Raw genomic sequence first — 14,621 nt, forward strand, 5'->3', positions numbered from 1 at the left:
GTGAAAGTTTAAAGGACAACCGACGTCTCCGGACAACTTGTGTCCATAATTTGTAAAATGGCTTAAAATGACTTCTAATGAGCGTATTTTACAAAGATTCCACCGCGTATTGCTATATTTTACGTTTTAAGACTCGTGCTGAATATTCCGGAAGTCTTGTTTTTGAGTTGGTGTCGAGTCCGTACGTGACATCACTGAAGGAACGCCCCTGACCGAAAAAAAGGACACATTGTAGCAGTCCTTCCATCACGTCAATGCATTTTGCTGGACTATTTTGGTCTGAAAACGTCATGTTGCACCAAAAAGAGCCAGAAGAGGGCAACCAAGCTCCATATAAGGAATTTATCAGGTTGTGGAAACGGGCTGATTAATTCCTCACAGGGAGCTTGGTCACAGATTTCTGCCTCTTTTCTGGGACGCTACATTGCGGTCCAGATGCCTCAAAATGACACGGAAGGACTTCTTTAATCAATTGCAAACATGTATGCTTTCCTCTTCAGAACTATTTGAATCATATTCATAACTGGATGTGTAACAAGAAAGCATATTCTCTGAATCTGAAGCCATTGTTTTGATTCTCCAGCAATGCAAGACGTCTTGGCGTGACGTCACGAACTGGGGGCGGGACTTTCTGAAAATGCCCAATCCGCAGCTCAATTTTTTGGCAGATTTTGGACACTTTAAGTCATTTTTATTGGTGTTTTGCATTTGAATAAAAATATCATACTGCATGTTTTAGGTATTTTAGATGCTATAAAACGTTTTCTAATGTCAGTTAAGAAACAAAAAAGTGACGTCGGTTGTCCTTTAAGTGGCTGTGTAGGGCAGAATTTTCTAAAGCAACCTATTAGAGCAATCCCTAATAATGGCCAAAATGACCCAGAAATAGCGATTTCAAACCAAAATGGTCAACCTAGGAATGGCTTCCTCATTCACTGCTAGACGCAAAAATGTTCACTCCAGCGCCAGGTTTTTTGTCATTGTCACTCGAATTCCAGGACCCACAGAATATTGAGTTTGGGTCGGGAGTTATGTTTGTTATGTTTGGGTTGGAGGCCGGCTGTACAAAACACAATACAATACATACATATTGGTTTATATAGCGCTTTAACAACAGCTGCAGCTGGAACAAAGCGCTAACTTGGAAAAAAAGTGAAAATCTGCCCCCTTGTGGAAGAGAAAAACATTGCTAGAGGCCCGGCCAAGCGCTTTATCAGCACCCAAGGAAGAAAAAAACAGAACCTGAACAAATTCGGGAATGGCACTCTCATATTTTCAATTTCCGAATATATTTGCGAATGGCAATGAATGAGTTAAAGGGCCCTTTTCCTCCCCCCAAAAAATTACTCTGTGGAAACCAAGGTGACATTCTGCCTGAAAAAAAAAAGTCTTTCAGACCAAACTCAGTGAAGAGGGGACAGGAACTGCAACACAAATAAAAGAGTGACGACTTGTCTCACTACTGCGATCAACTAGAACAAAGACTATGACATACAAACCTGAGGGGAATTGGACAGAGTCCCGTTCCCCTCTCAGCCCCCTCATCCCCCCCTGGGTGGCTCGGGCAGTCAGTTTCACAAAGCTAGAAGGGACGAACGTGTCAGAGCGGCTGAGAGATTTTTGCACCCTGATTGTCGTGGCGATGCAGAAAAATGTGAATGGATGCCATCAATTAAATGCTAAGCATAAATGCGGATGGGTGAAATGGAATTACAGGCCAGTTTGTCCTTTTAAGAGGAAGGGTTGTCTTTTTTTTTGAAGGGGGGGGGGTCTCACGATATTTTAAAAATTAGTTGTCACTCATACAAAACGTGAACAAAAAATAAGGCTAGATTTTATTTTGAAAAACAAAATGTGTCCACCCTAAAAATTACTTCGTATATAACAAGCAATGCTGAATTACAAACAAACAAAAAAACAAACAAACAAAAAATAAATAAATACATAAACCATTGAGTGTGGCATTTGCGCTACTCGTCAAATGGAAATGTGGTTAAAGTGAGGTGGGTGAGGGAGGGGGTTGGGGTTGCAAGAGATGAATTGTTGACCTTTTTCTCCAGATTCGGATACATTCATTTGAGCGTGGAGGTGGGGAGGGGGAAGAGAAGGAAGGAATGGCTGCTGGCCCTGTGCTAGAACCCCCCCCCAAAAAAGGTCTTCACGTACCTGCAAGAAAGATTGAAAGAAAGAACAGAAAGATAAAGAGGGCTGGGTGGAAGATAGGAGCAAAGTGGGGGGGTTAGGAAAGCGACACAAATGTGCCCTACAAAAAGAAACCGGGTGGGATCAAGGAGGAGGAGTGCTGTCAGGAAAAGGCAAACCTTTTGACCAGGTCCTTGAAATACAAGCTGCAGGAAGCTAGAACATTTTGGTGGACTTCAAACTCTTTGCCTTCAACAATTATTTTCAGGTCTGTAAACTCTTTCGCTCGCCGCTGCTGGTTGAGCTCCTTCAACATCTCTGTGGGGTGAGAGGGGGGAGAGAGAGGGAAAGGGGTGTGGGGGGAAAAGAAGGAGGAAAGGTAGAAAAAAAGGAGAAAACAGACAGCGACATATTTTAGCTTTCCAACTTGTCTTGTTTGATTTTCGGGACAGACGTGAGAATCAACAGCATTACAGGAGAAGAAACAAAACTACGTCGTGTTGCAGGAAGGAGGTGGGGACAGCATGCAATGTCAATGCAAAGATGCGCTCACCGTGAACTCATCCATTTGCAATTCCCCCCCCCCCCCAAAAAAAAACAAACAAACAAACTGAAGAACAAATAAAATAAATGTGATTCCACAATAATTTAGAGTGAGACTGCACCCACAAAATAATAATAATAATAATAATAATAATAATAATAATAATAATAATAATAATAAAACAAGTAAAACAAGTAAAAAAATAATGATGATGGTGATAAAATTGATAATAATAATAATAATAATAATAATAATAATAATAATAATAATAATAATAATAATAATAATAACAATAACAACAATAACAATAATAAGGATAAAACAATAGAAAATATAATAATCGTGATAAAACAATAGAAAATATAATAATAGTAATAAAACAATAAATACAATTACAATAAAATACTGATAATGATGATGATGATGATGATGATGATAATGACAAAACAACAAAAACTGTAAAAATAATAATAATGCTGGTAGTGCTAATAATAATAAAAATAAAAACAATTAAAAATAAAATAACAATAAAACAATTAAAAAAGAATAACAATTAAAAAATAAAATAATAATAATAATAATAATGATGATAATAATAACAATAATAATAACAATAATAATAATGCGAATAATAATAGTGACAATAATAAAACAATAAAAACAATTAGAAAAATAACATAATACTAATAAAATATAATAATAATAATAATAATAATAATAATAATAATGATAATAAAATATTTCTTGAAATAAATTCACATTTTTTAAAAGTTTCTGTTTCTAACCCTAAGCCTGAGAATTGTGCCATTATGTTTTCATTACAAATTATGCTGTTGTATTATTCAAAAAATACCACCAAATTTTTAGCTAACTAAAACTTGGAATGATCGAAATGAACAAGGAGACCCTTGAAATTTATGAGGCGGTAAAAAAAATATGTTAGTTCTATTCTATAATTAGTTTGCGTACTACTACAACTACTACTACTAATAATACTAATAATAATAATAATAATAATACATTTCATTTATAAGCGCCTTTCAAAACTCTCAAGGTCACTTTACAGTCTACTACTATTACTACAAGAAAAAAAGATGGATTGAACAATGGAATGACGACAACCAAATTCGAAAAAAGTCACGCTTGGAGCAAACCAATGCAAATTTGGGATCGTAATGCCTCGTTGGACCAACTGCGGCGTTGGGTTGGAGCCGCTTTTTTTTTTCTTAGCGTCTTAATGAGGCGCCATAAGGCGGATGCTGAGAGGGAAAGTCGGCGGGAGGTGTGGGGGAGACGTCATGCTTTTTTTTCCCCCTTCAATCCAGAAGGCCACTTTGTGAACAAACATGAGCGATAATGATTCTGGACACTCTTCTTCTGTTTTTAAAGGTTGTCATTGCCAGTGCCGGCTGCGAGGGACGCTTCATGCAACAATAGCAACATGTGGTAAACATTTCTTTTAGTTTTTTGGGGGTTAAAATTTACAAAAATGATGAAAACCACTTGTCATTGGAGAATTGATCTTCTGTGTAAGCATGAAAATAATCTATTTCAAACAGAGAGGAAAACATGCTTGCAGTAAATTCTGCAATTTATAAGCGTATGCATTGATTTTGAGGAATGCAATTTTTCCAAACTTTATGGAAATAAGGATACGGACAGTGTGAATTGAAAAAAAATCCAACTACAACCTGTTTCGAACTTAACGTGTTTGCTGTCGGGCAGGAAAAACATTTCAAAAGCCTACTGAATATTTCATTCAAATCAAAATACACGTGCCCTTCTACTCCTAAGGAAAACAGTCAGATATCATCAAGAGTGTTCTGGAAATCTTCCGCCTGGATGCACAGCTGCATCTCTTTGAGGGGATCCCTTATCCCTCTCCCAAACACAAAAGCATTCCACTCCAGCTCCTCTTGTCAGCAGGCCAAGTCTCTGACAACTGTCAGCGCTTCCCGACAGTGAATAGTTTGGACTCTCCTGCAAAAAAAACGATATGGCTCTCGCATCCAATCGTCCACGGCGCATAACACCCCTTTGCGCCGTGAATAGAGCGCCTTGTGGGGGGGTCCGAGGAGCAGACAAAAGCAGACTCCTTCAAAGCCAACGCAGACACACCTGATGGCCCGATACAGGAGCTCATTCTGGCTTCCAAGGGGTTTTCGTCGGGCGGGAGGATTTGCCCAGGAACAACCCGTGAAACTACAAATGGCGTACCCCATTCTTCAATGCGGGGGGAGGCCAAACCTACGTCTCAATATGAAAAACGTGCCCCAGGGGGACGTCAAGTGGAGTAACAAAGACCTACGCTAGGCTCTCGCCTATCAGTTGCAGGGCAGATGAGTTCACAACAGGAGCCAGGCCAACCCTGATTGGTTGCTTCTTGGCCTAGTAACGCTATTCGAGCCCAATTGGGGTACTTGGGGGAGGCCAACCTATCAGCGGATGCCAATGTTTCGCCAACACGACCCCCACCCAGAAAACAAAAAACATGGCAAGACGTGATAGGTCAGCCAGGAACGTTGCGCCATCGGTTGCCGATCTCAGAGCCATTTTGAATTTCGGTTTGACAGAAGAAGGGCCGTTTCCGCCATTTTGTTGCCAAGGCAAAATTTGGTGGGCTTTGTCATCACATGGTGACGTTCATATTAATTCAGTGTTCGGAATTGTCTGGGGGAAAAAAATGCATCTAATACTGTAAATTATTCTTTAATTATTAAGGGTTTCATGCTATTTTTTTCACCAGTTTTGCCAGCGTAGGTGGAACATGTTTCTCATCAAAGCAAAATTTGTTTTTCATATTTTAATTTGTAATGTATTATTATACACAGCCAAAAAAATGTTATTTTTAGTCCTCTAAGGGTTTTTTCTCATGAAGCCTTGAGCTTATTAGCCACTTTTTTCTATACACTTTATGATTTATTTCTAGATATATTTTTGGGAGTATTTTTTATCATATTGTCCTATCAATAATAAACGCAGAATTTGTAGTGATCTATGAACTAAGATGCCTTTACTGTTTTCTATTTCACCCAAAACAACAACAAAATTATGTTAAAAAAGCTACAAAAAAAACACATAGAAAAATAAGCCGTTTATGCTGACCCCTTTTGTACTCTTTAAAAGATTCAATAGTAAAACGCTGCTGGCTTAATTGGCCGGAAAACAAACCAGCACAGCAGTCGATCAATAATTCAAGATAAAAATCCCCTAAAATGTTTTTATTCCAAGCGTAAAAGAGACAGGAGCATGTTTTATGGCGCGCATTAAAAATGGAAGCAAATCAATGTATTAAAGCATTTACACTGCATGCTCTGCGTTTGAATCAACAGAATCAAACATATCAAGCGGATTTTTCATTGCAAAAAATACAATGGAGGTGACTCGATAATATATCGCAAAATCGTTTTGTTGAGATTTTAAGTGAATAGTCAAAACAACGCATCCGAAATTAGGTCATTCTAGGTGAAATTACAGAAATAATTACAAGTTGTATTCTCGTGACTGATTTACTAATTTTACACATTCAACCAACAAACTCCAATACTAAAAATGCACCTGACGTTCAATAATAATATAAATATAGTTAACAGTTCTAAATATTTGGGAAAATTCATTCCTCAAGTACTAACATTTACTTTTTTTTAATATTCCAAATACACACAGTTGAGAACTTAATGAATTGGTTTAAAATATAACATTTGGTTTTGTATGAGGTAAATACTTCATAATTTTACATGAAAAAAAATTGAAGATTGACCTTATTTTCTCATGCTAAATCAACAACCAAAAAAGGATAATTCCAACTTAGTGTAAAAATGTTTTGACATATTTTAGCTGTAATTTTGCAAAATAAATGGCAATATTTAGCATATAATATTCATTCTTAATTCATAATATTTTACAGAATAAATGCAAATTTTCCATATACTGTATAATGTTCAAACAACCCCCCTTCAAAAAAAATAAAGTAATTAAAGGCGTGCAGATGATTTGTGATCGCTTGGATATCGAAAACTAGCAAGGATAAAAGCCAGCGTTGTCGTCATTTCATCGTCACGTGGCAAAGTCAGATGGCTTTCCAAATCAACCGCATTCATTCGGCAGGAAATCCGCTTGGATCGGCAACAATTTCACTCTCACCGCCTGGGAGAAGATTCCGCAAAGACGCCGTTGGTTTCAAATCTTATTTTTAATTCCTCTTTGCAGCCAAGAGTAGCGAGTTAAGAAGCCACTCGTCACGGGCGTGGTGGTCAATAGTTGCAAGTACGCCATAGGGGCTCTTTAATGAGGACTTGGCGGTCCTGAGGTCAGGCGTAAGAAAGGCCAAATCCGAGGACAAGCTCGAAGGGAATGAAAGTGTGTCAAGGACCCCCAAGAGGGGGTGTGGCTTCAATATTAGCCCAACCGAAAGAGAGAAAGGGGCCATAGGTGACATATTATCACAAAGAAATCCCACAATTGGAGTGTTGAAGACAATGTACCCACCGCCTCGGCACTTTCATTGTCTTTGCTATACAACGACATTCGATGGAACCCAAAGGGACACAAAACTGCATTTTCTCAATTTTTCCTGACATCAACTATTTAAAAAAATGTCCCAACACCTTTCTACATCCCACACACGGCGAGCTTTTCCAGCACTGAAATAAATATTCGCACGAGGGAATATGCCGGATAATGACATCCACTTCGAGCCAACAGCACTTCATCAGAAATGTGTAAAGATGTTTTTTTTTTAGCTGCAGCAGCACTGCTGTGCACATCTCAAGCGACGTGTGACGTTTTTCTAGATGTTCACGTGTCACCTTTGCGCACGCTCTTTTTTAAAATATATATATATTTATTTTTAAACAGACAGGAATGTGGGAAGAATTAAAATTTGTAATAGAGATTTGGATCATGTATAATGTGTACACGCACAATAAGGTGTGTGTTTACACACACACACTTATGACTATCTAAAATTTTCATTTTAAAAATTGTTTACAAATATTAAAGCGCAAATGGAAAGTTTTGCATCTCGGCGTTCAAGTTTGAAGAACAAACGATGCTGTCGGTCCTACCGATTGATTTGGCTTGATCGGCGTTATTTTTAAAGCCTGCTTTCCAACGTTGCCATTTTGAACCCGAGGCCCTGAAATCGGAACTTAATGTAAATTGAACGAAAAAAAGGGATGCAGGCAAGTGCCGCACGCTAAACTGATGAAAGCCCCGACAAACAATCATCATATTAGTTGTGAGAAAGCATCACTTGCGACACCAACACAACAATAATGAGGCATATATATTACTTATAGCATTTAAAATGTAGGTACTTATTTAGTAGCTATATGAGTTTTAGAATCGCTATTTTTTTATATAACTTAACGTCCTATTCATTTCAAATCAAAATTGTCTTGTGTCGGATAGTTAAGTAGCTAATTTCACAACTGTATGATTGTTCATTATGATTATAATTTTTCTTTGCAATACTGCCCCGGGACACCCTGTTAAAAGTAGAGGCACAAAGGTCTCAAGTTACTTTAACAGCATTTCTGCTGCATGTAGACAAACACAATAACAAAATTTTTACGTCAGCCGAGCCCTTTAAGATAAATGTCACTCTGTACGCGCCACGTATTTACAGGACAACATCCTAAAAGTCAAAGCGGCTCAAGCGGGAAGGTTAGTGGCGGGGGCGACGCCGCGCTTTACTTTTGATCCCATTTGCGGGTGAGGGGGTGGGGATAAAAACTATATAGTGTCTCTCTTTCATGATTTTTCTGACCGCTTTTAAGTATGGCAGCTGTGACCTTCATTTTTTTTAAAGCGCAAGCTCACAAACCCTGAAGCCAGGCAGCATTTAGAGCGTTAAGAGATGCCAATAAACAACACGACACTAAACTGCTATGCGCACATATGGTGAACTACTATTCCTTACGCACTGAAATGTCAGGAAGCATATTGTCATCTGTGATATCACTTCATCGGTACACAAATATCGACATGGTGCTAAACTCTGCTGGCATCAAATTAAAAATCAAATATCAATATATAATGTACTGTGTCACTGTCGCGATGCAGTATGGGCAGATGGATTGGATTAGCCTTTGTTAGTCTCGCAGTGGAGAAATTTAAATTTCACATCAGCAAAGTGATGAAGGTAAGAGGAAAGGAAAGGAAGAAGTAGAAAAATAAAATATAGGAGCTGCTGTAAAGCCAGCCACTCTCGCGGTGCCGTAACAAATTAAAAAATTACTAAAAAACAAATAATTTGACACAACACAAAGACACAGACAGTCATTCACTCTTAAGGACTTTCTGCACCCTCTTTGTTGTATGAAGCAGTTCTAGATGAAAGAGGAGAGGATCAAAGTGTCTTTTTCACCAGTGGATCAGGGACGTCATGGTGAAATGTGCACGTCTGCTACAAGCTAATTGTTGAAAGCATACACGAAGCTGGAGCATCTATTGACGGAAAGAGATTGCCTCACATCTCCTGTCCCACGTAAATCCGCTTCAATTCCAAGCCGCGACAGTTCCACATACTTGCATTAAATAGCATTTGTACGACATACGCCTCCAACAAATAACGGCGATGGGATGTATCGCATCGTCGTGTGTACAATGCATTATCCATACAACGGCATAAGGGTATCGACGCCGTGACAGCCGTAATATATTGACATGTGACGCCTGGAAAAATACCACGATGAAAAGTCGATCGTGCTGCGATACGCCGTCATTCAATTCCGTGACGTTATCTGCGCCCGCCATGGCATTTTCCGTCGCCGAGCGCACCTTAAGATGTCTCGATTGCAGTCGGGAGCCATTATCATCCGTCTGCGATGCAGAGAAACTATCCATCTTCCACCCCTGTGCCGACCTTGCTGCTTACTCCCAGGAATAATAAGATGGAAAATGGAGGGTGCCACTACTGATTTTGTCTGCGGCTGTCATTAGTATTTATTAGATGTCCTGCATGCATTATCAAAGCCATTTAAACGTTTTCGGAGCCGAAGTTTGACACCGGCACGGCCGACACTGTTGAACAGCTTCCGTGCCAACCGAGGGCTGCAATTAGGACTTCTTCGTTAGGAAGGCACATCCACCACGCTGCAGAAAAGACTTTGCGGTACCATTGGACGTGTTTACCTGCGAGTGAGAACAACGGTGGTCTTTCTTCTGCGTTTAACTCATCGCGGTTCTCGTTCAAACTTAATCAAAAAGTTGCTTCACTCATTCACTGTCAGACAATGTGCACAAATGTACCCACTCCAGGGCCAGGGTTTTTGTCATTGTCACTCAAATTCACAAACATTCAAGGCAGCATAAGAAACCTTAGCCTCTCTTCTTTCATCAGAAGAAAAAGCGTTGAGTTATTTAATAAGTTATATAAGTTTGGCGTTAACTGAGCTTTAAATGGGGGCGGCTGTACAAAAAGCAAATGTTGCCTTCTCGTTGGAGGGAAAAACATTGCCAGAGGTCTGACCAAAGCTTGAAACACACCCAAGCAAGAAATTCCAAAACACGAACAAATTCTGGAATGGCACTCTACGTCATATTTTCAATTCTCAAATAAAACTAGAATGAAGCTTATAGCAGACGTGCACATTCCACCATGACGTTTCTGATACACTGGTGAAAAGGATGCTTTCATCCCCTCCTCTTTCATCTAGAACTGCTTGATGTAATAAATTGTTTGTCTTGTACTCAAACATCATAGAGTACATGGGGAAAGTCGTTAAGATTACACCGCTGTCAATGTTTTTATGTTCCTGTTGTGTTTATTATTTTGCTTTGTGTTGACTATCATGTGAAGCGCTTTGCTACACTTGCAGCTGTTGTGAAAGTGTTATATAAATTAGGATGTATTGTCTGTCCATATACACACATTCACATTAGTGGTGTAAGACTTTGTAATCAAAAAATCTTATCCCGTGACTGTAAAGTGTCCTTGAGAGTTTTAAGAGGTGCTTAGAAATAAAATGTATTATTATTATTATTATTAATTCGGGAATAGCAGTGAATCAATTAAAAAGGCCGAATACCTCAAACTTAATATTAAGCAGATTCTTTACTTACAGACAGTGGAGGTGTTCAATTAGACAGGATGAACTTAATACAACGGACACCTCAAACTTGCTTTGTGCTGAATATGGCAAAAGATTGAGTTTCGATTGTCACCCCTCTGAGAGCTCCAAAACATCGGTCGATACACGCATATAAATGGCCGCATACAGAGATGTTCATATTTAAAGTGCTGTCAAAAATGCTTGCGTTTATTTTGGGCTGTCTCGCAAAACAAATACAAAGTGCGGCGAAAATATGAGGTCGTATCCGTTTATAGCCACGCGACTTGAATCACGCGCGTTGTAAATGTCTCTGCGTATCTGTTTGCGCCCTGGAGATCAACTTTATTTGATGGGCTTTCATGGTGCTCGTATCGTTTTTTTCCGTTAAGTTTCCCAGAGGAGAGGGGGGCAATAAGCTCCCCCCGGAGCCAAATGGACTACAGCTATTTCGAGATGCTTCTCCCTTGTTTTATTCCTCCCGCTTGCACTTTGCGAACTAAATATATTGCAATTCATGCATGTGTCCGATCACCTTTTAGAAGGTGCTTAACTCATCCACTGCCATTCACAAATTTATTTGGGAATTGAAAATTGGGTGCAGATAAAGCGCTGGCCATGGCCTCAGGAAATGTGTCACTTTTTTACAAGGGGGCAGCATTTGCCTTTTGTCCATGTAAACACTTTGTTCTAGCTTCAGCTGTTGTTAATAATAATAATAATAATAATAATAATAATAATAATAATAATCAAAACTCTAATCACTTTAATAAGGGTTAGTTTTTCTGTGGGTATCAGTGCAGCGTTTCCTGGAAGTAACTCAAATAGAATACAGTAAAGTCTCGTTATATCGATATCGGATATATCGATAGTCCCGGTTATATCGATACTTTTTATGCACGCACGGAGAAAATACATGCAAACGGTCGGATATACGATAGCCGGTTATATCGATATTTTTTCGGACTCCCTTGAATATCGATATAACGAGACTTTACTGTATTAAGACAAATAGATAGAAAGCTAGCTAGCAAGCCAATAGATAGTAAATAGCTAACCAGCCAGATAGCTATTGTACGGTATTACAGAAAAGACTAAGAGAATACAGTTAGCACAATATTTCTTACTAATGTCTACATAAACAAAAGTCAAAAGAACAAAAAAAAATCCAAATAAACAATATTAGTCATTGAGAGTCATTCATTCATCAGCACTTGCTGTACACTCTTTGTCACATGAAGCAAAGCACAATATAAACCAATATGTATATATTGTATTGTATTTTGGACAGGCACCCTCATTTCAAGCTCATATAACTCCAGACCAATGTTATTTAGGTATTAACTCTTGAAAAAAGAGAGTTTAAGGTTTTTTACGCTGCATTGAGTGTTGATGTAGTCCTAACACTCAATATTATGTGGGTCCTGGAATTCAAGTGGCGATGACAAAAACCCTGGTACTGTAGCGGACACATTTTGCACATCGTCTGGCAGTGAATGACTCAACCTACTTGAAAGCTCATCAATTTTGGCAAGAGCTCCTTCATGAGAGAAGGTGTTTGTAATTTAGGGGTTCTAAAGAGGAAAGGCCAAAATTCATTAAAGTAGTGCCCAATCAAAAGTCTGACACAGGGTTCAAGATCATCAACTCTGAAGTATCCATGCCACAAATTTAACAAGAACGGCGAGCTAAAATAAGGACAAGGCGGTCAGAGGCGAGAAGAAAAGAATCAATCAAACCGCAGCCCGAGTGGTGAGATGACAAAAAGGCCGATGCATCCCATGAACGGGAGCAAGGTCTCTTGTTGAAAAGAGGGCAGGTGAGGGGTGGGAAGGGGGACGCTCTCAGGATGCGATTATGGATGTACAACCTGATCCGTCGGTTGGACCGGCGACGTTCACGAGCTTTATCTCCGAGATCCGAGTGATTAATGAAGCCGTCGCCGCGTTGTGCGCGCGACCAAGTGGGCAAGGGATGATCAATCTTAATGAGCTATCCGCTGTCCGTGCATTAACTGCGGCCGTATATAACGCACAGGGTGCTCTTCGTCTTTCAAATATGATAAGCGGCAGTGAGAAAACACGTTTAAACAGCAAACCGCCGCGTCGACGTTAACTCTGCGGGGCATCGTAATTGCGTTCACAAGGTCCGCTTCTTCGCCGGCCCCGATGAGGCCTAATGTGAGCTGACTGGAAGATGAAGTCCCCGGGCAGGCGGGGGACGCTGCGTGTCACCACGTGTGGATGTCTAACACGGGCCCGGTGGCTCTTTGAGTGCATGTATGCATGCGATTGTCTCTGCCGCTTGCGTGTGAGCACAGCACGGGTAAACACCAGTCAGGTGGAAGCTAGTGTTGGATGTCATCGAAAACTTGCTAAAATAATAATACACGCATGTATTAAAAGAATTAATTATTGAGATCAGTCCTCTAAAACGAAAACCCAAGCTCTAAGAAAGAAAGAAGTCCAAGATGGCGCCCGAGTAGGCAGCCGTGAGCAAGTGCGCCTAGCTTTTTTTGTTGGTTTTGTGTTGTTTTTTGTTTTTCTTTGTCACTTTGATTTGTTGTACATCTTTTGGCGCGACTTGGAATTGAAGCGGATTTACATGGGACAGGAGATGTGAGACTATCTCTTTTCGTCAATGGATACTAGGGCTTTGTGTTTGCTTTCAAAATTTAACTAGTAGCAGACGTGCGCATTCCACCATGATGTCCTTGATCCACTGGTGAAAAGGACGATTTGATCCGCTTCTCTTTCATCTAGAACTGCTTCATACAACAAAGAATGTACAGAAAATGTTTCGGACTATAGACCACCCGTGTCTTTTGTGTTGTGTCACATTATTTGTTATTTTATTTATTTTTGACTTCAAGATGGCGCTGTGAGAGTAGCTCCCTTTACAGCAGCTCCTGTATTTTGTTTTTGCTGATGTAACATGTAAATTGGCTAATCCAATTAAATCCAATGTAAAATGTAAATTTCACCACTGTGAGACGAATAAAGGTTCATCTATTCTATTCTATTCTATTCTATTCTAATCTAAACCACAAACTGCGATTCAACTCACTCAAACAAATCATCATCTAAACTTCTCCTTCGAATTTTAGAACTGATCACAACGGCACTTCTTGTTTGTGGGATTTTTGGCCATGAACCTAAAAAAAGGCACGACAGTTTGGCCAGCAGTTTACCACAAATGCCAGTTTCGGTTCCTCTCAGCCTGTCACGTTCTGATGGGGTTCTAAGGTCAAAGCTTTAGAGCGAGCAAGCACCCGTGTCAAAAGAAATTGCATTGCCCAACATGACAGAAGATGGGTGATGGCGGATCGATAGATGTTGGATGATATTACCTTTCTGTCAACGACAATAATCAACACAAAATGCAAATCAGAACCAAACGAAGAATACGAATTTTCCAGTGTTTACATTATTTTTTTCCCCCCTTTTGGATGCATGCGTTCAAATCAATCGCATTTCCGCGCTGGACTCGACACTCGCACCCTCGTGGCTGATAGTCATCAGGACAAGAGGATCGATTTAAACAAGCTCCCTCAATATACTCTCCCGGCCTGTGCCCCGTACTATTTTACGAGCCCTTTAATCAACAATGCCGGTCACCTCAGCTGACAGACGACTTCCCCCCCCCCCCCCGCAACACTTATTTGAGTTACATCGGTAACCAAATTTGAAAGTGGAGGGGAGGCGGGTAGAGCGTGGACAGGCGGGTATTACCAGGAGCGCCTGCTGTGGGCAGTGAAACAAGGTGGGCAAAATTATAGAGCGGCGAATGAAACATCACAGCAGGGAGAGGAAGTTAAAAGTGCACAGCAAGCAAATGATACGCTGCATTTTTTCCCGTTCCCTGAAATATGCCATGAACCG

At 39.9% G+C, this 14,621-nt stretch overlaps 1 protein-coding gene across 2 annotated transcripts in view; it reads right to left on the reverse strand.

Annotated features, from left to right (window-relative positions):
• klhl29 (kelch-like family member 29) overlaps positions 1–14,621 on the reverse strand; it is a 128,606-nt gene that overhangs the window by 42,017 nt on the left and 71,968 nt on the right. For both annotated transcript variants that reach the window (XM_089021986.1, XM_089021987.1), the window contains one exon: positions 2,322–2,460. In XM_089021986.1, coding sequence (XP_088878112.1) covers positions 2,322–2,460 — 139 coding nt within the window. The remainder of the gene's footprint in view (positions 1–2,321; positions 2,461–14,621) is intronic.

Source organism: Hippocampus bargibanti, linkage group LG19 (assembly GCF_051943395.1).
Source record: "Hippocampus bargibanti isolate YZ-2025 linkage group LG19, ASM5194339v1, whole genome shotgun sequence".
Lineage (NCBI taxonomy): Eukaryota > Metazoa > Chordata > Actinopteri > Syngnathiformes > Syngnathidae > Hippocampus > Hippocampus bargibanti.